Source organism: Ostrea edulis, chromosome 2 (assembly GCF_947568905.1).
Source record: "Ostrea edulis chromosome 2, xbOstEdul1.1, whole genome shotgun sequence".
NCBI classification, from domain to species: Eukaryota; Metazoa; Mollusca; class Bivalvia; order Ostreida; family Ostreidae; genus Ostrea; species Ostrea edulis.
Window position 1 is genome coordinate 30991289 of NC_079165.1, and position 25060 is coordinate 31016348.

Genomic DNA, 25060 nt, shown 5'->3' on the forward strand with positions numbered 1-25060 from the left:
ATTTCCCCTTCTGAATGCCTATACAATGCGCTTCATTGTTGACAGTATTGTATAGTACCACAACAGTCTAACATTATATATATTTAAATACCAATAAGGAATTTCTGGGAATACAAATTGTATTAACAGCAAGTATCTTAAATAATTTGAAATAAGTAATAGCTAGTGAAATGATTTTTGAAATGTGGAAGATGTACTTATCAAAGTTACTGGAAACATCAGTGTACCCTTCTCTTTTCACTTGTCAAAATATAATTATCCTATTGTAGTTACAGACATCTAAATCACCCTCTCAGCTCTCAGTCTGTGAATGTCTTATTCAGTATATTGAACTCTTTTGAAAACAGAGATAAAAATCTACTTTGTACTACTATTACATGTTATAACAACAAAGCATTTCTTGACAGAAAACAGAAGCTGACAGCACTCGATGAATCGACAATTCATCACATCTATATATTCACGTGCGAGGTGGGTGCTCTACAGTCAGTTTGGGTTAATTAAGGCACCAATTTCAATGATCAAGGACGATTTGATTATTGTTGTGGGTTCCTTTTTATTTATGTGCAGGTGTATGGGTATTGTCCACACTAGTGGTCCCCCTTCCAGAGAGTAAAATCTGCTGGAAATATTAATGTAAATGCTCACAAAAACTTACCAATAATTATTTTGTTACACATATTAAAAGCATCATTGAAAGTCATAAAATATACAAGACTACTCATTGTCAAAAAATTTATTTTGAATATAATAAGTCTACATCAGAGCATAGCATAACTCATGCATTGCTAGTCATGCTGTTATATAATCATATGTATGCGTGTGTTGTAACCATTGCACATTACATTTAACTAGCTGTAATAATGTATGGCCCTCCAATTTCAATATATGGGAGGACTAAATCATTGCAGCCAGGATTCATCAATTGACTTTCTGCTTTTTTGTAATAATGCACATACATACACTGAAATGTTCATCTATTATCAGTGATGATAAAGAATTACAGCCTTTCAATGGTGAACTTTCATAAAAGGGAAATAACTCCATATGGATCGAGTTATCATTTGTCATTCTGTATTGCAATGCCTTATATTTGGACCCATCCGGGTTCAGAGGAAGTTCACTTAGCTCCACCCTATTGAGCTATAGTAATTGGACATTACAAGCAGATGTCTTCCTATTCAAAAAACATCTGGTAACAATACTTTATTGATAAAAGCTCGAGTGTTTTACACATTGAGTTGACACTTCTCCCATTATCATCTACTGCAATGCATGCAGTTATACTGCATTTGTTGATCAAATCGAAGTCCTATCTCACACAGTGATCTGGGCTCCCAGCTATTGATGCATTAAAAGGTCACATGTAAAGGACAAAGTCACAGAAGAGTATCTCACAGAAGCTGACTCCACCCCTTGTGTGGAGATAAACTGCTTTACTACGCATGTTTATCTTTTTAATGGCCTGAGTTACTGAATTTCTTCAGTACGAGGATCTGATTTTGTTGAAGATCATGTCCTACAGAAAAACTATATTTCAGTCAAAATCAGTCACCAAAATGTATGTGTTGTGTTATATGGCAACAGGAGTTCAGCATCCAAGTATAACTCTCCATGTTTGGTAAAGGAGCAGTCAGTTCCCGATTTAAATTAATTATCATATTTCTATTTCTTCCAGAGCACGCTGATCTATGTAATTTGTTCTCGGAGTAAACATTCATTTAGTATTTACTTTAAGTTTTAAGTTTGAAATTTATATTTATTTTACAATGATTAACAACTTATATTAATGAATGCTTCTCATCAGATACTTGTGCAAAGGGGTATTCACTGGCAGCTAAGTGTCTGTAAAAGAATTTTCATTCTTAATACAAGTATATCTTGCCAGCATCTTTTTGTTTCAAACAGGAAATGTCATCTTGAGATAGGACCTATTCAAATGTCAAAGTGTTATAAAGATACATTTAGCTCCACAGTGTTTAAAAATGTACATGTATCTACTTAAGGAAGCAGCTCTAGTAAACTGGAGACTGTATATATATATATATATATATATATTAATATATATGAAATTCCTGTACACAAAACATTGAATCACAACTTCAGTCTCCATTTTCTCTTGAGTCCATTGCAATATTGGTTAAAGTTTGGCAGTGTGCTATCTGACAAGGATATCAAAGTCTCATAATGGCCTCCAGAATTTCGAGTTTTATCAAAGGAAATTATGATGAAAACGAAGTAAGTGTATGATATTGAAAACTATCACCTGTTATCTGGTTCTAGTCATTGCCTGCCATCCAACTGGGTACCCACCCATTCTTTTTTTTATCCAATGCAAGCGCCAAGTGAAATTTTTCATTGCATTAACTCGATCATCTCTTTAAAAAACTTTCAAAATTCAGATACTCTGAAGCATCTGATTAGATATAAACCAATTACCATTACAATCAATTTGTCAACGAAGGATTTATATGTGTAACATTATGCTATAAACTATACGTTCTAAAAAATTTGAAATTAGTAGCTATATGTCAATCAAAACCCAGCGTGTCATTGCAGGAATAATTCGATCTGAATATCAAACATGAACAGCCTAGTGAAAGCCAAATATACAGAAGCAAGGACAAATGGTCATTTCTGAAGAATACACCATATAAAATAAAGTAAAATATAATATCATTTCAATTCCGATTAACCCACCATATTTTTCCTCATCATAAACAGCTTCTCCAAAATCAAACTCATCCTCCTCCTTCTCCTCAACCCCCACTTGTTTACTGGGGGGTGGATCTTCCTGTGGTGGGGAGATATCCTTATTAATCTCCAACTGGATATTGTCAGACTCCATTAAATTATAGTAACACTATATCACAATACATGATGGTACACATCTGATGGAAGTTTTTCCCACTTATAGATACACTGTACAATATGACACAGTATACGTTATTATTCATTCAGACACTGATTTAAGACTCGATCATCATGCATGCACTCCAATTCTGATTCAGATTTAACTTCCTTTCATATATTCATATTAGCATGGAGTCAGTTTCAACACCACGTAATTCAGTAAGACATGCACAAGGTGTAACAGCTCTGCAATGAGATAAACTAGCTTCCCTAAAAAAAAATTTCCTTTGATAAGGACGTAACTAAACAATGGCAGCTAGCTAGCAGCCTGTCTCCAATGCTTGTCAATTTTGACAGAATTCTTGGATACTCTGAGTGTGTTAATGTCACAATCTGTTGCTATAGCAATAATTGTTCTTAAATGATATAGATCTGCACACGGAATCTAGGTAGCGATTTTTTTCCAGTTCTCATCTTTCCAATACTGTATAGGTAATATCAACAGCTCGGATTTCAAATTTCTTGTTCTAACGTAGGTCAACCAGCAGCATGCCAAGTATGATTTGAAATATAATGCACAATATATATACAGTATTTCACTTTCAAGCATCACATCCTGTTTCCTTCCAAAAATATATGCCTGTGACTAATTACTTCAGTCTTTCATCTTTAGCGATTAGATGGAACAATATTCAGCTTTAGAATAATTAAATTTTTCCTCCAAGTCATAATTCTACACGATTTGTCAATACATTCCAGGATGGACTAAAGCACTTACTACACTACTGAATACACAGTACAAGCCTAGATGTTTGTATTTCATACCTTAATGCTGTGATATTAACTGTGCATGGCAAATAAATCTATATATTATTGACACACCTAATTAAGTAGCTTACAAGTAAAGGAAGAAAGGTAATTTCATCATGCATGGTTTCCAGGGTCATGCACTTTTTCTCACATTTTCCGACATGAACTTGGGGTATGTTATGATCAGATGAAGCAACATAACAAGATATAACATATGCGGGCCCCTAGGGAAGCCAGATGGGCAATTTTCCTTTATTTCATATACAGAATATCATCAAATATCATCCTATAATATTTTGGACCCCAACCTTTCATTCGGGAAACGAATATCAACCACCCAGCCCCTCCCAGACACACTTTGAAACCGTACATGTAGTTTGAATTTCGCAAGGTTTAATTAATATTATTATGTATGTATTGTAGGTGAACTTCATAAAAATGTATAGACTTCTTTTGTAGAATATTATTGATGTTGTTATTACACAATGAATGTTGAATATTGGTCTTGATGCAGGCATTATTACATTCATCACACTGTACCTGTAAATGTGTGTAAGTGTTATATTTCTGCTGAATTATGATGATATAGGAAATCCACCTATATAGTATATACATCTATTGACTGGGTCCGAGGACAACAGCTGTTTTGTCTGACCTGAGAATAGATCTGTTGCCCGAAGCCGTAGGCTGAGGGCAACATATCTGTTGGAGGGTCAAACAAAACAGCTGTTGTCTGAGGACACAGTCTATACTTGCATGGTTTCTGCCTAATGATTTCGTATGGGTGACCTTCATTTTTTAAAGGTGTTTTTACTTTAAAATACACATTGTCTGTCGATTTCAAAGTTTTGACAAGACAGTGTAATTGCACACGTTTATCAACGTATCCACTAGTTTAAAAGAAAAACATACCCAATATCTGAATTAATGATCAATAGTCACATTTTTCGTGCTTCTGCTCTGGATTTCATCTAATAAATTTTGTATTAAATCAGTGAACTTTGCCATTACATAAACAAAGCAGGATACCAAGAATCACGTGACTTGAGTTGCCAATGGAAATAGAGCAGACTACTGTCCGATCAACAGTTCGTAAACTGTTGACTGGTCAATATAGACCATGAGTGTGAGAGTTGGTTTAACAGTCAAAATGTTGGTTCTGAATCATATTAGTTTTATATAGGAAAACAATCAAGATGTATCACAATATATATGTTGTCTTTCATGGAAATTCCTTAACAGTTTATTATGCAGTTTTTAAACAGTGATAATAATGGGAACAGTTTTGCACTAGTATAACTACAGTAAATGCTATTAAAAAACTGCTTATCGACTGCTAATGAACTGCTTATAAACTGCTAAATTAACTGCTTATCAACAGCTAAGGAACTATGGAAACTGCTTATCAACTGGTAAGGCTTAGAAAACTGCATGTCTATTTCATTAACTGTAAATATACATGGCTTTTCGCAGTACAGAGAAAGGCTAGAAACTGTTTAACAACTGTTAAGATAGCTAGGTTAACTGTTAAGAAACTGCTTAATAACTGCATTTTACTTTTCCATGGATTAAAATATTTGTAGATGCATGACTGCAAAATATTCTTCCAAAATTTCCACTTTATTAGGATCACCTTCAACAGTACAAGGACATTTTTTCTAGGATTTTATCTGTTTCAATTACAAATCTCACTCTTAGGTTTAATGACACAACCTGTATGTGGCCAAGTTTCCTGATCTTCCCTCGTTAAAATGGCAAAATAGATTAATTTTCATAGCTTTAGTTTCCTTATTTGAATTTCCAGTACGTATCAAAGTTGTACTTATTTCGTGAATTATATATATTACTATCTATGAATTAATCAGAATCTGTTCATGTGTATAATTATGGAGCATAAAAATTGCCATTTGTACCTTTTAAATATAATGGGATATAATGGTATCATTTAATATAATTATAATAAATTTTCTGATTGTGTTTGTATTATACCCTTAGATATTCACCAGTATTTTGTTAGCTGCATGTTTTATTGTTCTCAAACTAGATGACACCATTTTGTGGTACATAAAATAAAAAGCTATTTTTATAGGATAAAAATGTTTTATCACAACGTGGGATTCACCTTCATGATTACTACCAAGTACCCACCAGCTTCATTATCATATAGCCTTGCTGATTCTTATATTAGTTGTTGAATCATGTGGATACATCTATTCTCAAGAGTTTAGTATTATACAAATTCAGATTCAGTTTAAATAAGTTTGATAAACACATGTAATTCACCTCTCCTAGAAGAATAAACATTTTGCAACAGATGTTCTCTGGATATTTTTATCTAGCATATTTGACGGGACAATTAAATTCTCCTGATCAAACTTGATCAAGGGACTCACTGGTGGGGTGCAAATATACATATATAATCATTTTATGTGAATGCTTCAAAATCTAGCTCTTATTGCCAAACAGTTGCCAGTGATAAATTATTCCATCAAATGAACCATATATATAATTAATTCACAGAATACTTTTAGAATCAAAGCTAACGATTTACAGAAGTTTTAGATTTCATTGTTAACATTATTTTATTTAACCTGGAGGTATGTATTCATAATTAGACTATTATTATCTCCTTTTTGGGGATTTTGGAAAAAGCTAAAGAAATAAATAATCAGATGAATAAATGAAGATTATTCTATATACACACTTTGAGAACTTATAGATGTCCTGTAGTGAATCCATTTCAGATATTGTAATATTTCAAAAATTATTTTTTTTGCAAATTGTTAAGAAATGCATATAACAACCGTATTTTGCCTTCTCTTTGACAGCCTCCTTCTCTATAGCCCTAGAGTACTTTTCCACTGGAAAAACAGACATGTGCAGTGAAGAAATGATCTGCCTCAAATCATCAGGTAAGGTGAACTTGTTGACATTGGTGACTTTATGTTACTACCCTGAAGCACTGACGTAAGAACTACTCACTCAAGTACATACCACTCATGTGCAATGTGTAGCTATATATTTTTGCAGTGACATATTGTTCATTGTAGGTTGGATAAGGTTTATAAATTCACAAGCTGTTTCAGTTCATTTCTAAGCCTTGATTTTAAAATTTAAATGGGATGAGCAAGATTGTATGTGAAGACCCCACAAATACTGGGCTGAAATTTTTGAAGGAAGGAAAATGTGTCAGCTAGGCTAGGGACTCAAACCTGGAACTCATGAGAACCATGCAATGAGGGTGTTCAACAACTACCCATTACATTCCATCAACACATATCATATCTGTCCTAAATTGGATTTCATTCTCTAAAAAGGATGAATTATACATCTAAGCTATGTAACTGTAGTCATTTATTACAGGAAGAAGGGAATTAAGTTTCAGAATACACATACAAGCCCCTGTTTGTAAGTAGTGCATGGTTCCTCTTTCTCAATCTGAACATCTGCAAATCCTGATTTACAATGGGAGAGTTTCATTGTTGAAGAACTCTGGTCAATCAAAACCATGGTTACCATGGTAATTTTTTCTACTTATTACTGTAATATAGGAAAGGAGAAAATTTATGGCTGGACTGGGGATTAAACCCTGAACCTCTGCATTATTAGTCAGGTGCTCTAACCACTGAACTATACAGGCCAATATCCACGGTCCATATAGCCCTTAAACTACTATATTTTCCTCCCTCCTTAAATTGATTCTGCCCTCGAAGTCACACAACCCAGATTCTTTTGCCCCTGGCAAGACATCCACCTGAAGTCCAGGGGTGGTCAACACTACATGTACCTATGTAATATAGTAATTTATGGCTGGACCAGGAATTAAATCCTGGACCCTTAATTGCATTACTAGTTAAGTGCTCTATTATCACTGAACTATCCTGGTTGATATCCATGGTCCATATATAGCCCTAGCTATTACATTACTGTAGTTTTAAGGACCTTAGAACAATGAAAATGTTACATGGTCCATTCTTACTTAGACTAATAATTCATTTCATATGCAAATTAGATTTTTAAAATTGAATGATTTTAACATTAAACATTTTCACAAACATAAGAAAATTTAAATAATTTATGAACTTTTCTAGTTTTAGGTGTAGATAAGGATGTGACCATTGAAAGCAGAGTCACATGGTAATTTTTGTAAATGATGCACATGTAATTCTGAGCGCTCCAGTCGATTGATCACCTATGATCTGTCCCAAATACAAGACAATCATCACTTCAAATTTTAAATAGTAAGTGAAAATAGTAATAAAAATTTGTATTATTTGCAACCTGCAGGCATGTTGATTATATATATGGATTCTCCACTTCAAGATCAAATATATCATGATTTGCAACCACTGCACAAGTTATATTCCAAATCACATCACAAATTATCAAATGATATCAACACAGTATGATAATTAATACGGGTCCTTTATCAATAAAATTCATGACTATAAATTAATGTTTGCATAAAATAGGTTGAACTTGAATCTTACTTTCATCAACAGTTTCCAGTTTTTCCATTATGAAGATAAACCCCAAGTCCTATCTTATTCATACTCCCCACATAATTGAGGCCTGACACAGATGTGAAGTATAAGAATTAAGTTGGTCTGCAGTATTTTACGTTGGTGGTACAGGGTTAGGAAAATTATCAATATACATGTAAACCCAACACCATATGTGACAAAATGTTTGCTTCTATTTGATATTTACAAAATGTTTCCCTACTAGATTCTCTAAGCAAATAATAAATGTTACAAATAAAATATTCTGAATCCAGATGTTACAAAAACTTTATTTTTTGGTCATCAACAAATATTATCAACCCCTGAGGACTGTCAACTAAGCTTAGGAGATTTTTATTTTTTTTTAGTATTGTATTATTTTATAGAAAGATTCATTTGTTTTGATTTAAAATAAAACTTCCCTATTAAAAAACGAGTTTGTATTAAGACAAATGGCCCTAAGTTTATATGCTTTAATGGGTGCACTTCTAAAGTACATTTGCTGTATTGAGCATTTTGCACAAAGGAAAATAACTCTCATCCTACCAATTTCTCTAAATAAGCATAATACACTGATCTACACATATTTGTAAGAACACTTCATTCAGTTCTATCATTAATAAGAAATGTGCCGAAAAATTGAAATGGCAATTATTTAAAATACCAATCAAGATTGAACACTTTACCTAAAAAAAATTCTTTGTCTGAAAACACATTGGCATTCACTCAACATTTTCAAATAAGGGATTTCTAACAAATAGAACTAGAAAAAGAGGCCCATGGGCCTTAACACTCACCTGAGTATTACAATCTACATAATCATATATAGTAAGTACATGTGAATTGGTTATTATAAATTTTTCCATAATTCATTGTCAAAGATAATTTATGTCAGAAGTGATATAATAAAGATGCTCTGATAAATACCGAAACAATTCATCCCATATAAATCAAAAATAAAACACTGTATGTATCTCTTATCTTTGTTCAATTGATTGATTGATTGTTTGCTGTTTTATGCCACACTCAACAATTTTTCAGTTATGTGGTGGCACCCAGCTTTTATTGGTGGAAGAGAGAACCCAAATACAATGTACCTGGGAAGAGACCATCGACCTTCCGAAAGTAAACTGGGAAACTTTCTCACTTAACTGCGCGAGCAGGATTTGAACCCACACCGACCTAAACATGCATGTATCTTATTTGCAATCACAGAATTCTGTATCATTTTCAATAAATTTCCAAACAAATATGGGTCATGATGTAAACTTAGGGGCATTTGTATATGTAATATCTATAAGGAAAATATGTTGCCAGTTGGCGACCTATTAGGACACAAAACCTTAAGCTGATATCGTAAAGATAATGCTACATCTGTGATACAATTAAGGCATATTATTTATTGGAGTAAAGTTACTTATCATTGTCCTCTACAACAGGTGCAATATTCTCAAAGCTTTGCGCAAAAACTTGCATAGTATACCCATGTGGCCTAGCTATTCATAACTTGTTTGAATTATTACAAACCAAGAAAATAGACGATTTTCATGTGTTCACCTAATTTTATTGAATCTATCACAACTCATTTAACCTCAGATACTAAGTTCAATGAGTCACAGAGTGCATGACTCTCACTGCGGCACTTAAATTGTTTTTAAACTGAGAAGAGTGAGAAATATAAATTGAAGGCATTTTATTATTTATCACTTGCTACAAGTCATTGCTTGGATACATTTATAAGTGCCAAACCTCATTTTAATCTCATTTTAATGCACAGATATGCAATCATCACTTGGATACACAGTAGGTGCAGTGTATCTCTTAAGGCACAGAGATATGCAAATCATATTACCAACTTAATCAGTTCAACATTCAATGCTGACATTATCATAAGGAATTAGATTTTAAACACACACACGGATGTGTGACTTGGACATGATTATCCCAATGTCTACAGTTGCATGAAAAAATTTTCTTCCTAGAGAAAATTTTCCCCAAATGTATAATTTCATGTAAATCCATCTTTTTTCAAAAGTTCCTCTTGGAGCCATTTTCTCATCAATTTTAATGAAATACTGGAAGTCAATAAGAGAACCTTTACATACACATTTGTGTATGCTGCATTGTTCAAAATATGGTTCTGAAAAATAGGTACAGCCAGTACTTTTTCAGTTGGATGAGTGTAAGTAATAAATGTATGATATGTTTGGACCAGTGAAATGAGTATTGAACCAGTACCTAAACAGTTGTGCATCCTGCACGGTTGTGCAGCTCACTGAGGGGCTAATTCCTTAAGGAAAAACTGTTAAAAACAGATAACCAGAAAATTTAAATGTACACTATCTCATTTACTCAGAATTCTGGACAATCTCAAATTAGTAATAAAAACTCTATAGTCATTTGTTATTTCTTTATTTATAGTTCTCAAAAACTAACAGCCATGACAGAATAGCCCTATGGACTGGAGGCACGAAGGGAACATGGAGAAGAACTGCATGTGGAAAGAGAAAGAAAACATGGAGAAAAACTGTGGAAAGAGAAAGGAAACATGGAGAAGAACTGTGGACAGAGAAAGGAAACATGGAGAACTGTGGAAAGAGAAAGGAAACATGGAGAACTGTGGAAAGAGAAAGGAAACATGGAGAAGATCCGTGGAAAGAGAAAGGAAACATGGAGAAGAACTGTGGACAGAGAAAGGGAACATGGAGAAGAACTGTGGACAGAGAAAGGGAACATGGAGAAGAACTGTGGAAAGAGAAAGGAAACATGGAGAAAAACTGTGGAAAGAAAAAGGAAACATCATCATCGGAAGAACTGTGGAAAGAAAAAGGAAACATGGAGAACTGTGGAAAGAGAAAGGAAACAACTGGGAATCAGATCATGGGATGAAGCTGCCAGGGAAGCCAAAGACAGAACAGAATGGAGAGGAAATTATCCATAGCCTAAGTCTCCACATAGAGAGATGAAACTGATGATGATGATGAATCCAAAAGTACTGATAATCTGACTGCCAATGATAATATCAGATCCACGAATATTGAAATTTAATGCTGCCTTGCATCATGTAATCTCTCTTACACTGTCACGTTATTTTTTTCCCTGAGGGAATATTTAAAAAGTAGTGTAAAAGTGGTTATTTGCATGTGGGGAAAATTTACACTAATTATGAGGTCACATAAAAAGTGGGTAAAATTCCCCCACGCGTATTGTTATAAATATTTGATATAATATATATTATACTTAATTTACCACATATTTTCCCCCCACGCATAATGTTGGACGTGGAAAAACGCGTACTTAACCCTCATCATAAATATAAGCCACTTTTACAGCAATATGTTTGGCAATTTATCATCAGTTAGAACAAGGAGACTAAGGTGAGCAATGTGACCCATGAACCACTTGCTCATATTACACTACTGTGGGGGTCTATTCATTTCCCATCTCCAGAACTGGTCCAGGATATCGCCAGTATGTCTCCAGCCTCTACTTGCTATTTGAGAAACAGACAATAGAGATCTACTGGAGATCTCCGTACTGCAAGCGAGCAATTAAATTAGGATCACTCTTGTAGCTCTCCACCGGACCAAATGAATACAGCCTTTGTCTCATACACATATAATTTAGTATTAATTATAGTTTGTTAATCCAAAACTATCAATCTATCATTGAAATGATTTTGTTTCTTTTGGGGAATTACAAGCAATTATTGCACATTTCTTTCTTTTATGCATTTTGGGGGACAACAGCTAGTTCACATATTTAGGTGTATAATAATTGTAGTAATTAAATTTTCCCCACCCATAAACAAAGGGAAATATAAAATGGATGCAATCTATACCAGGAAGTCTATTACATATCGACTAGGCCCAGATTTCACCATAGCATACAGTAGTAATGGAAATATGTAAAAACTCAAAAGATGATTGATTGCTCCTACCATATTTTGTGTCCTCTACCACTGGGTCAGACTCCTTAGTTGATTCTCGGTACCTGGGATCTTTTTTATCCTTTTTGCCCATTGTGGATGATTACAAATACATGATCTGCATTTTTCATTGCAATTACTCTTCAATGTTCGAATGGGACATTAGCTCCCGACAACATTTATCTTATCGAACTGAGGACATGTGAGGGTCTGATAAGAGATCCCAGGTAAAAATATCTACACCCTTCATCTACATATACCTGGTAACGAAGTATGCATAAGCGAGAATCAATTTCAAACATTCTAATTAGGATTAACTTTCCCCCCTTGTGACTTTCTAGGCATATGAGGATATTAATCACACTCAGCTTGCTACACTTTCAATTTTATCTCATAATGCTTGTAAAAGGTATATCAACATGGATACAAGGAACAATGGTCTTGCACAATCTTTTTCTCTCTCTCAAACTGTCAGATAATTGCATCATCAATATTATGCGGATCATATCAGCCAATAGTTAAGCACCCCTACTAACTTACCATTGAAATGTCAAGGTCAATGTTAGATAAATCATACTGAACTACTGGGTCAACATACCCAATGTTAGATAAATCATACTGAACTACTGGGTCAACATACCCAATGTTAGATAAATCATACTGAGCTACTGGGTCAACATACCCAATGTTAGATAAATCATACTGAGCTACTGGGTCAACATACCCAATGTTAGATAAATCATACTGAGATACTGGGTCAACATACCCAATGTTAGATAAATCATACTGAACTACTGGGTCAACATACCCAATGTTAGATAAATCATACTGAGGTACTGGGTCAACATACCCAATGTTAGATAAATCATACTGAGCTACTGGGTCAACATACCCAATGTTAGATAAATCATACTGAGCTACTGGGTCAACATACCCAATGTTAGATAAATCATACCGAGATACTGGGTCAACATACCCAATGTTAGATAAATCATACCGAACTACTGGGTCAACATACCCAATGTTAGATAAATCATACTGAGCTACTGGGTCAACATACCCAATGTTAGATAAATCATACTGAACTACTGGGTCAACATACCCAATGTTAGATAAATCATATTGAGATACTGGGTCAACATACCCAATGTTAGATAAATCATACTGAGCTACTGGGTCAACATACCCAATGTTAGATAAATCATACTGAGCTACTGGGCTAACATACCCAATGTTAGATAAATCATACTGAGCACTGGGCCAACATACCCAATGTTAGATAAATCATACTGAGATACTGGGTCAACATACCCAATGTTAGATAAATCATACTGAGATACTGGGTCAACATACCCAATGTTAGATAAATCATACTGAGATACTGGGCCAACATACCCAATGTTAGATAAATCATACCAAACTCTGGGCCAACATACCCAATGTTAGATAAATCATACTGAGCTACTGGGCCAACATACATGTACCTAATGTTAGATAAATCATACTGAAATGAAGTCTATTCTGATATTACCAAACGTTATTAACACATTGTAACATAAAGGTTGGATTCATGGAAGGGCCGGTCCTATTATAAAGAAACCACTTAATCATATACATCTATATGTGTTTAATATGCTTTGCTATCAACTTTCTTTTGCTCTTCCAAGAATTATATACCCAATGATCAATACTAATGACTCGTGATTTAATGGATGTATATATGTACTTCCTTCTAGAGTAAATACTGAAATATTCATAGTTTTCAGCCTACGTCATGGTACCAATACCTCTATTGTCATAGTAATAACATAAATATTTACATTAGGTCAGATATCGTAATATCATGCACACCTTGCATTATACAGGTATCCCATTGTTTCTGAATGTTTCTGAATGTAATCTTGATAAAATTGTCACAACTGGGTCATTTAAATCTACTAACAGTATATGTGTTAGCATTTTGGATAGATATTAATGGTTCTTAATGGTTATAAAAATAGTATACATACCTATTGTTTCATTCAATCATAAATATGAATTTTATTCTTGCACGTTTTGTTGTAATTTGATTTGTATACATGAAATAACTGTACAATTTTGGGGGTATATGAAGTGCCGAGTGACATATATGCATGATGCCATGAATGAGGATATGTTGTAATATAAATTACTCTATATGAATACATTCTGAGTAATCTGACCAACACGTCTTTTCTTTCATATTGTGCAACACACAACAAAATTAGTATTTCTTGTAAGCAACACTTAGGGCACACCTTTTGTGTCAAATGAGACCATCTTTTAAAAAGATCTATTAAAAAAACATGCATACTCTGCACAAGGATATTTTTTTTTTTTAACATATTTTCTTTAAATGACCTTGAACTAGAATCAGGACACAGCATAATGTCATAAGAAACTTTTGTGTCCAGTATAAGTATCTAATCTTTCTCTGGTGCATTAAGATACATATACATGTAGTTTCAAAGATATTCCATATTTGTTACAATAATGACTTAATCATAAACCTAAAACCAACCCTGTAGATTAATGTTAGTCTACAATGTGTTCAGTAATTCATATACCTTTAGGAAGCTAAAATTTGTTTGACTAGACCATCGATGCTATTCAATAAGCATGCTTTTTGAATTGTACCAAAATAATAAATCATAAATTTGAAAATTACATGCAAACCCCACTTAAATTCTACTCTTACACTGTAATTCCTACAATCTGTTTCGATCAACATCAGCTTAATGCTTGCAGCTTCTCGTGTAGCTTGCACCTTGTATAGCTTGTGTCTAGCTCACACACTGACCTTGAATGTGCAATCACAATGTCACCAAATTATCAAAACAAAAATACTTTTCTCAAAATGGAAAGCATAGAAGCAGTTGAAATGATACATGTATAAGTTTATTTGCTTGTCTTTCAAATTTAAAAAAAGGGTATGCCAAGGCAATTCTATGCAAACTGTACTGCAGGTGAAAAGTCATCTTTAGCATGTTTAGCCATTTTTAAACTTTACATATGGAGTGAAAAAAGATTAAACAAGTACATGTAGTTCCAGCAAAGAAATATAACAAATCGGTGCATATCCCTACACAAATTGTATCCGAGGTCTGTGTGAAGCATAACGGAATCACCCAAGGATTGCCGGTTGACATAATAATGCAATTGATATAGGTGTATATTGAATGCGATGTATGTATGTATGCTCTTGTTTTCAAGTTGAATACATGCATATAACCTTATATTAGTCGTAAACTAAAACATGAAATTAAAGTACTTTATAGAATAAGATTGTCACTAGAGTATCAAGATGACCACTAAAATATTCACTAAAACCTGAAATTTTTGCAAAATATAGAAATGATATCGATAATTGCCGCATGTTTTCCTGCATGGTCATATGTACAAGATCTTGCACAATGAGCGAACATTTTTGGAAAGACCATGTGCATCAGACCAATATTGCTCCCTGAAACACTTGTCCCTAGTAAAACAACATGCAATCACACAGAAATCTAATAATAAAATAAAAGATAAGCTAATATAAATCATTATTTCAGATACGTTTAAGAGCTTGTAGTAATTAAGAATGGCATACAACAAGCACATCACATTATAAAGCATGTTCAATATTTACTTTTGGAGAGTGACCAAAATCAGCTCCACGAGCTATACGAGATTTTGATACCATCTACACAACTATCAAAGGTAAATTGCATGGAGGTGAAAACTAAAAGCTACTGGTGATTTATGCTGGGCATTAAGAAATGAATGGGAAAATTGATGTGAATTCTAGAAAGCTTTATAAAGTAAGAAAAGAAACTTCGCTGTAGCGACAGTATATACTACATATATGATATTCACCCTGACCTGAAATATAGCTTTAAAAAATATCATACCGTGTATATTCAGAAATTAATACTTACTAAGTAAAGGTTAAATTGTGGACATACAATGTACAGAGAGACAGATAAACAGATACAGTGTAGCGCAAAAGCAATTTTTAAGATATCAAAATTAATTGATAATCATCGACCTTGGTTATGTAAAATGATAAAAGACTGTCAATATTAGCAGCAAAAGATCAGGTTTATTTCTACAGTCCGAGTTTAATACAAAATATTCTTGCAGGACATGGATATTTGTCAGACCCCTCAGACAGAGTTTACATGATATTGGTTTACTGATAGCTCTGATCAAATCTTGATCTATAATCAATAAAATACCAAGACACTTACTGTTTGCAACTAATCCCCATTATCCTCACTACCTTGAAATGCAAATTTAGGATCGATGATAACAACTTACACCAACAACCTCCTGCAGTCCTCTATCAGTGTTATAGGCAGTGAAGTTTTAATGACACAGTTTTATATTAAAATATGGGGAGTTTTGTTGAAAGTGCTAGGATAAATTTATTGCATTCAAATTTATGGAATATGAAGTGTGGGTTTTTATTTATGGGTGTGCTTTTTTAAGTTTTAAATAAATAGTTATATATCAAACTTTACAGTTCAGAAGCTCATTATGACACAAGTTTGAGCTAATGTCCTATCATCAAAGCCTCAGTTCTCTGGGAACTAATGTCCTACCCCAATGTCCTTGTTGTCTAACTAACTAATGCCCATGCAGTGTCCTTGTTGTCTAGAGAACTTAAATGTCCCAGTATCCTTGTTGTCTAGAGGACTAATGTCCATTATTCAAAATTAACCAAAGATCGATAAACAAAGTCTATGTCAAATGACACTGGTCAGTATGCCAATTGTAATTGAGATAGACCAAATTGTCTATGCCGATTTCTAGTTATCCCAAAGGACCCAGCATGGTCAGTTGACGTCTGATAAATGTTATGAGGAAAGGAAGATAATGTAATGGAAATGGAAAGAGAATATGCTCTCTAAGTACATTACATGTAAATGAAAATGTAATAGATTTGTGGGGTTTTTTTCCAATGTTATGGTCTATGCCAATTCGATGAGGTCTATGTCATCTTATTTTGGCATGGACCTATGGTCCGAGTATACCAAGTTTTAAACCAATTTCAAACACTGAATGTCCAATTGTCCTTGTTGTCTAGAGAACTAATGTCCTACACCCAGTGTCCTTGTTGTCTAGAGAATTAATGTCCCAGTGTTCTTGTTGTCTAGAGAACTAATGTCCTGGGGTCCTTGTTATCTAGAGAACTAATGTCCCAGTGTCCTTTTTGTCTAGGGAACTAATGTCCTACACCCAGTGTCCTTGTTGTCTAGAGAACTAATGTCCCAGTGTCCTTTTTGTCTAGGGAACTAATGTCCTACACCCAGTGTCCTTGTTGTCTAGAGAACTAATGTCCTGGGGTCCTTTTTGTCTAGGGAACTATTTTTCTAATGTCCTACACCCAGTATCCTTGTTGTCTAGAGAACTAATGTCCTGGGGTCCTTTTTGTCTAGAGAACTAATGTCCTACTCCCAGAGTCCTTGTTGTCTAGAGAACTAATGTCCTGGGGTCCTTGTTGTCTAGAGAATTAATGTCCCAGTGTCCTTGTTGTCTAGAGAATTAATGTCCTACACCCAGTGTCCTTGTTGTCTAGAGAATTAATGTCCTACACCCAGTGTCCTTGTTGTCTAGAGAACTAATGTCCCAGTGTCCTTGTTGTCTAGAGAACTAATGTCCCAGTGTCCTTGTTGTCTAGAGAACTAATGTCCTGGGGTCCTTTTTGTCTAGGGAACTAATGTCCTACACCCAGTGTCCTTGTTGTCTAGAGAACTAATGTCCTGGGGTCCTTTTTGTCTAGGGAACTATTTTTCTAATGTCCTACACCCAGTATCCTTGTTGTCTAGAGAACTAATGTCCTGGGGTCCTTTTTGTCTAGAGAACTAATGTCCTACACCCAGTGTCCTTGTTGTCTAGAGAATTAATGTCCCAGTGTCCTTGTTGTCTAGAGAACTAATGTCCTACACCCAGTGTCCTTGTTGTCTAGAGAATTAATGTCCTACACCCAGTGTCCTTGTTGTCTAGAGAACTAATGTACCAGTGTCCTTGTTGTCTAGAGAACTAATGTCCTGGGGTCCTTTTTGTCTAGGGAACTAATGTCCTACACCCAGTGTCCTTGTTGTCTAGAGAACTAATGTCCCAGTGTCCTTGTTGTCTAGAGAACTAATGTCCTACACCCAGTGTCCTTGTTGTCTAGAGAACTAATGTCCTACACCCAGTGTCCTTGTTGTCTAGAGAATTAATGTCCTACACCCAGTGTCCTTGTTGTCTAGAGAACTAATGTCCCAGTGTCCTTGTTGTCTAGAGAACTAATGTCCCAGTGTCCTTGTTGTCTAGAGAACTAATGTCCTGGGGTCCTTTTTGTCTAGGGAACTAATGTCCTACACCCAGTGTCCTTGTTGTCTAGAGAACTAATGTCCCAGTGTCCTTGTTGTCTAGAGAACTAATGTCCCAATGTCCTTGCTGTCTAGAGAACTAATGTCCTACACCCAGTGTCCTTGTTGTCTAGAGAACTAATGTCCTGGGGTCCTTTTTGTCTAGGGAACTAATGTCCTACACCCAGTATCCTTGTTGTCTAGAGAATTAATGTCCCAGTGTCCTTGTTGTCTGGAGAACTAATGTCCTACCCTAAGCGCCTTTGTTGTCTGATGCTCTATACAGCTAGATTGAAGTTATCAAATGGTTCAGTTGACCTTGCATGATTCAAACATGCATGGATGATGCATCTAGAAGTGCACACAACCATTCATGATTTGGATGTTGCTTCTGGTCTATAGTTTTGGGATGAAGGAACAGATTATATTTTTTTGTTGCTATTCCAAATCTGAGTTACTCTTAACTTTTTCAAGGTTTTCTTGCATGGATGATAGTGTATCTATGGAATGACTTATAATTTGGTTATTGCATCTGACCATTATTTTCTGAATTAATACATAGGCAATGGTTTTCAATTCTTCACTCTTCAGTAGCTGTAACCTCTAAGTAATTAAAATTTTCATGCTTGATTCTCATTACAATTTCAACAGATAAAATGTATTTTGCTATTTTGATCTGCATAAACCTATTCATAATGTTGATTCAGGAAGAGTCCTTACATTAACTTGATTCATACTGTACTCTTCTTCATAAATGTTAAACCAACTCTGTTATAAATTCAGACTACAGTAAAGCATGGTTATTCTAACTCTCAATGAAAGGCAAAGACATGCATTGGAATCTGAATTTCAATTTTTGAAGTCTTGAATTTGAGCATTTGGTGCAGGAACAGTCACTACCAAGTAAAGTCTCAGGTCTGATCCAAAAACATTAGAACTCACAACTTTTGCTCTAAAAGCAAATATTTACATTCACTGAATCTTTTCTCTTATATTTCTATTGCTTTCATCTGCAACAATGAATGTATGATTGTTGCAAACTAGTTCCATCCGGTTTTTAGTACCCCCTGTCTGTGTAATCATTACCAAATATGGAGCATCATCAAGGTCAAGGGGTGCATTGGCTGTTCTGTTAACATAGCGAATGGGTCAACCATATGATGTTTTAGTACTTAAATATAGTTTATATTTTAAAACAATGCATTAAAATGTAAATAATAAAATGTCTTTTTTGTTGTTTCATCGGATGATGAAGGTAGCATTGCATTGCAGAAAAAAATTACATTACCAGCTTCCAGAGTTATGAATTTTTTCTGCAATGCCAACTACCTTCATCACCTGATGAAACAACAAAGAAAGCATTTTATTGTTTAAATGAAAACCAAATATAACATGGCATCTAAATTAATGAGAGGTCATAGCACAACCAATTTAACAAGTGTTTGTAGAGAAACTGACCTAACAGCTATTTCACAGTGCAGCAAATTTTACAATAGTTCATGATCAGTCACAAAGCAAATGTACAACTTAATTTATGGGAAATCACTGTCAAAGGGGGAGGGGTGGACAGAGGGACCCACTACACCAGCACCTTCATTCTCTCCTCTTCACTTCTTTCCTCTCCTCTTCCCTCCCTTCTCTCTTTCCCCTGTCTCCTTCCCCAACTTATTTCCTCCTCTCTCCTGCCCTCTTCCTTCCCTCCCCAACTTATTTCCTCCTCTCTCCTGCCCCCTTCCTTCCCTCCCCAACCTATTTTCTCCTCTCTCCTGCCCCCTCCCCCCCCCCAACTTATTTCCTCCTCTCTCCTGCCTACTTCTTCCCCTCCCCAACTTATTTCTTCCTCTCTCCTGCCCCCCCCCCCCCCCCCCCCCATTTTATCCTGTCTGGCTCCTCCTTCACAAAGCAAACACACAAGTAAACAGATAAAATTTAGGGTTGGATGGTGTTTTTCATTTTGTAAATTACTTCCCTGTGCCTTCAAATATCTCTTCATCATTGGTGTCATTGTGAATTTCAGAACAGTTAGAACAAAAACTTTGCTTTCAAACAATAATGCAAGGAACTCTTTTATGTTAAATTGTTACTATACTTCCTCTGACAAATACCCAGGCATGTAGGAACTACCCACTTCCTTATTTAAAGACTTCAATGGTGCATTGATAACAGGCAGCTTAACTCACATTTATCATCTCTATATTGTGATAATTTAATTCATATTTTACCCATTCTTTCTCAAACCATTTTAAGTTTTGCTTGTCACCAAAATGAGGAGATACACTGTAGCCTTATATACTTTTATAGATATGTCAAAACTGGGTATACATGTACATGTATACATGAGTATACATAAGCCATGCCCTATTTCATTTTATCAAAATTTCTTGGTACACTTTTTTTCACTAACAGGCCAGGTTAGATTTATGTACCATGTATGCTTTTTTCTTCATCAAAATTTGACATTTCGACCATCATTTAAAATTCAGGGTAATCAAAATATTTGTGCACATACTTGATGATTGACAATAGCCATAAAATTACAGTCCTCCATAAACACAGTGAAGAAGACTTGCAATGGTGAACAAAAGAAACAGCAATAAAAGTTATAAACTTGGGTATTTTGTAACATTCGACCAACAGCTTGCTAACGGTAAATATTTGAGCTATGAATATATGTAGTCGATTACATCAAAAATCAATGTTGGGGAGAAAAAGTTAAATTCATTTGGGGGGGGGGGGGGGGTGCGGGGTTATTATCAACTTTGTTTTTCCTTCAGTCACATTAATTAACATAATCAGTATATACTAAAGTGATGCTTTAAAACTGCAAAAATCATTATAGTTAAATTCATAGTTATGAAATTCATAATTTCATAATTAAATTCATAATTATGTTGGTATAATACTGATATTATCCATTTACTTGTGTATACAACTCATTAGCAATCCATATATGTATGTACTCGTTTCCCCAACATGCTACATCCACATGTAGTTTGCAGTCCATGTAACCTGAAATTAATGTTGTAAACTTTCTTTCTTTTTTGAAATTTCCTTCTTTATAAGCTGTCTTGCTGTTATGCCCTCTGGGCCCAAAATTGGAATAAAACTTATCTTATCTATACTAAATGGTGTGCTTGATTTTGGTTAGACATCGAAGGGTGAAACGGAGTATAAAATTTTCATATCACCCCCTTCACATGGAAAAAATCCAAGTTACATGCACTTGTGGAATTTACCCACATCTTGAAAATCCATCTTGTTTTCGTATACATGTTTCTTTACAATATATATCTAAAAGAGGATCGTTCATGTATATTTACAAAACGAAATTCACACTACTTATGGTGACTCCTGCAAAACAAGATACAGCTTTTTTCTTAAATCGTCATAATAGATAGAAATATTTGTTATCTTAGGCTTTATTTTGTTTCATTTCGCTAAGAGAGAGAGAGAGAGAGAACACCCCATATACTACCCCAGAAATACAATGTAAAACATCTCACCATATTTTTCCTGGACGTGCTCGGTGTCTGCTACCTTGTTGCTCATTCTCCTCACAAGTTAGATCAAATTTATTATGATCCACTTAAAATACACGAAAGACAGCCCATTGTTCAATATTTAAATGATTGTAAAATCACATCCTGCACTGAACGCTTGTCTTTGACAACATTTAACAACAAAATGGAGATATTTTATCAGTAGATAGTAACACTCAGTTACTGACATGACGCCAGGTGCGCATATACCTGTCAAAGTTGTAATGAAATCGAAACGCACATGCAGTATCCAAGGAAACCCATGTAAACAATCCCCTTGTCGTTTGTTTCTAAAAATAGTATAACTATGTCACATTACTACCTATCAAAATTCCGAAGACACTGTCTTACGAGGTCCTTATCACGGATAAATCGATGATAATTACACTGTAAATACTTGATGGCTGACCATACATTAACAAGATATAAAACGCGTATTTCACAGAATCCACAAAAACTTTACACCTGAGAACCACCTGTAGATCGATCACCTGTATATCTTGGGATTCATATCGATTGATGTATTGAAATTGTGTGCAACTACAAGTGGTAAACATGCACAAGAAATGATTCTGGATCTTCAAAGGAGTGCGTGTTGTACATTATAGGAAACGACTCTACAATTATGTACAACCTTGAATAGTGGACGAAATGACCCCACTCATTTACAACGTACAAGAAAGAAAACTACTCACTTTTGGTATCGGCATCCTTTTTCTCTTTCGCCGTGTCCAAATCTTCTACTTTTGATTTTCCCGAGCCCATCACGAAAACTTTTTGTACATCCAAACTACCATTCAACAAAACGTGCAAAAGGCACGGAGGCCTTTTAAAAAATTAATTAATCTGGGCTCTGCATCTGCATTTAAACGCGTCTTCTCTGTCTTCATAGCCCTGTTTAATGAAGCAAAACAAATTAATATGCGCGAATGACGTAGACGGCTATTGTTATGAAAAATTCATGTTAAAGGTTTATCCGTTCAGGTCTTTTACATGTATAGCAGCATAAAACACAATATGTAGGAAGAAGCGCTTGGTGTGAAACATTGATTTAAATCTTCTCTGATTGGTCTTACAGTATGAAGTATTGAGATATTCCCTCTATGCACTACTCAAAAATGTTTTTAAACAATCTAAATAATGCGTCCTATAATGTTATGTATAAATAGGTCTTTTAATGTAGCATTTTCCAGCAGAGTTTATCAGCCTTCTTTTGTCAGTATGAAAAATCAGATTCGAATCAGAAAGTTATCATATTATAAACCATAGGATTGTGTGATTATTGGAGGGAACTTTATTTACTATGATATTGTCGTAAATTACATTATAAGAAATCATCACATTGGCAAATTAATCAACAACAAACTTGAAAAAAGGGGGGTCCTTTTTTAAATTATCTATGCTGTTTGTGTAATCGAAGGGCAGATCACTCGTGTTACAACAATAAGTTCTATCCAAGCACTACCCTATGATATACTTTAAATTTGTGGAGATGAATAAATAAATGTCCCGTTTAATTGTCATACTATTCAGTATTATTTTCTTCTTCAGTAAAGCACTGGTATCTTTTGATCATCTTTATAATGAAAAAGTACGTCTGCTGGAACTTTTTAGTACGCAGTGTAAAAAGATTGTTTAAGGATATACATACTTGCGTAAGTACGTATATATTTGTCTAATTAAAGATATAATTCATTAAGAGTGTTGTTCATCATTAACCACATGATATACTTCCGGTAGCACAAACCCCCTTGATGTTAAAGAAATACAGGAAGTCCAGTACAATATTCAGTTTTCCCCAACAGGAAGCAGGTACTACGGCTGGGTTCATATCTTAAATACAAAACATCATATTGAAGAAAAGCTTAACAACGGCGATAAAAGGTTTTAATATTTGAGGCTATTTGGTGTTTCCAAATTATATTTATAACACCAACTAACATTTCTAAAACTCTTTAATACAACTTTTCATGTAAACGTATTTCAGAGTTTAAAGATATCTCTATTTGTTAAAGATCTCTCTCTCTCTCTCTCTCTCTCTCTCTCTCTATATATATATATATATATATATATATATATATATATAAAGAGAGAGAGAGAGATCTAACTTAGTGATATGTCTCCTTTTCTTAGAGTCTATATATCTTCTTGTCAAAGAAATAACATTTATTTCAAAATTATTTAGAAATGTCTTTTAATTAAGGCGATATTTCACAAATAGGGTTCAAACAGATATATTCTACATTCTGACACGAAGTGTTGAAATAAATTTTGATATATCTCCTATACATGTAGATGATTCTGGTTTGGTCGTATATTTCAGTTTACCTGAATGTGTTCACTGAATGCGAAATAAGATTCTGTGCATGCATAAACTTTTTCAACGTTTGCTTACAAGTTAGCCAAAGCGGCGCTTGTTTCCGCAAATTTATATTACGCGAACAATAAGGCATTACGATTCCGCAAATATATTACCTGGATTACAGGTAAATACAAAGTATTCTTACCTGGATTACATGTAATAGCATAGCATTTCTAAGGCATATTTATCTTAAAATTCTGACAATATAGCACTGCATAAAACACCAGCATTCATTAGCAGTAGCACTATATGAAATGCTCTAAACTGTACACGTGTATATGTATAAATTTGGTGCCAGAACATTTTACATGTCTGCATGTTCGAGCACCAACTTTGTACCTGACAGTCCTTTTAAAAAAATCAATTCGGAAAACTTCGTGTTTCATATATAGGTACTGGACCCAGCAAATAGAAACGAAGTGGTGTGCGATCTATTACTGGATGATCGGATGATGATATTGTGTAACATGATTGTATGCCAACATGCTTGGTGAATCAATAAATAATTGAAATTTGCGTCATTTTATTAATAAAATTTCACCTTATCAAAATTGACAGAAAATAGTAAAAAAAAAAAAAAAAATGACTACATAGGAGACATATTTCAAGCCCTATAAAATCTGTAAAATTCAGGGGCATCAGGGCGGCCCCCAGACCCCCTGTCTCATAAAGTTGCGCCCCCCCCCCCCAATCGCAATTCCTGGATC

General features: G+C 34.5%; 2 protein-coding genes across 7 annotated transcripts in view; one reads left to right on the forward strand and one right to left on the reverse strand.

Moving 5' to 3' along the window:
* LOC125678371 (choline transporter-like protein 2) overlaps positions 1-22944 on the reverse strand; it is a 43904-nt gene extending 20960 nt beyond the window's left edge. The window contains exon 1 of one of the 5 annotated variants that reach the window (XM_048916795.2): positions 22687-22944. In XM_048916795.2, the coding sequence (XP_048772752.2) occupies positions 22687-22756 (70 nt within the window). In that variant the 5' untranslated portion in view covers positions 22757-22944. Of the gene's footprint in view, positions 1-2700; positions 3621-8153; positions 8226-12105; positions 12563-21955; positions 22264-22686 lie in introns of those variants that run through there. The other 4 variants (XM_048916796.2, XM_048916794.2, XM_048916798.2 and 1 more) reach the window with 4 other exon arrangements.
* LOC125678374 (uncharacterized) lies at positions 2089-11381 on the forward strand. 2 transcript variants are annotated; one of them, XM_048916801.2, is made up of 3 exons: positions 2089-2238; positions 6492-6575; positions 10587-11381. In XM_048916801.2, the coding sequence occupies exon 3, from the start codon at positions 10622-10624 to the stop codon at positions 11129-11131; it is 510 nt and encodes a 169-aa protein (XP_048772758.1). In that variant the 5' UTR covers positions 2089-2238; positions 6492-6575; positions 10587-10621; the 3' UTR covers positions 11132-11381. The 2 variants fall into 2 exon arrangements, with proteins under 2 accessions (XP_048772758.1, XP_048772760.1); XM_048916803.2 differs by lacking the exons at positions 2089-2238; positions 6492-6575 and adding an exon at positions 7766-7904.
* Positions 22945-25060: the final 2116 nt, after the last annotated feature.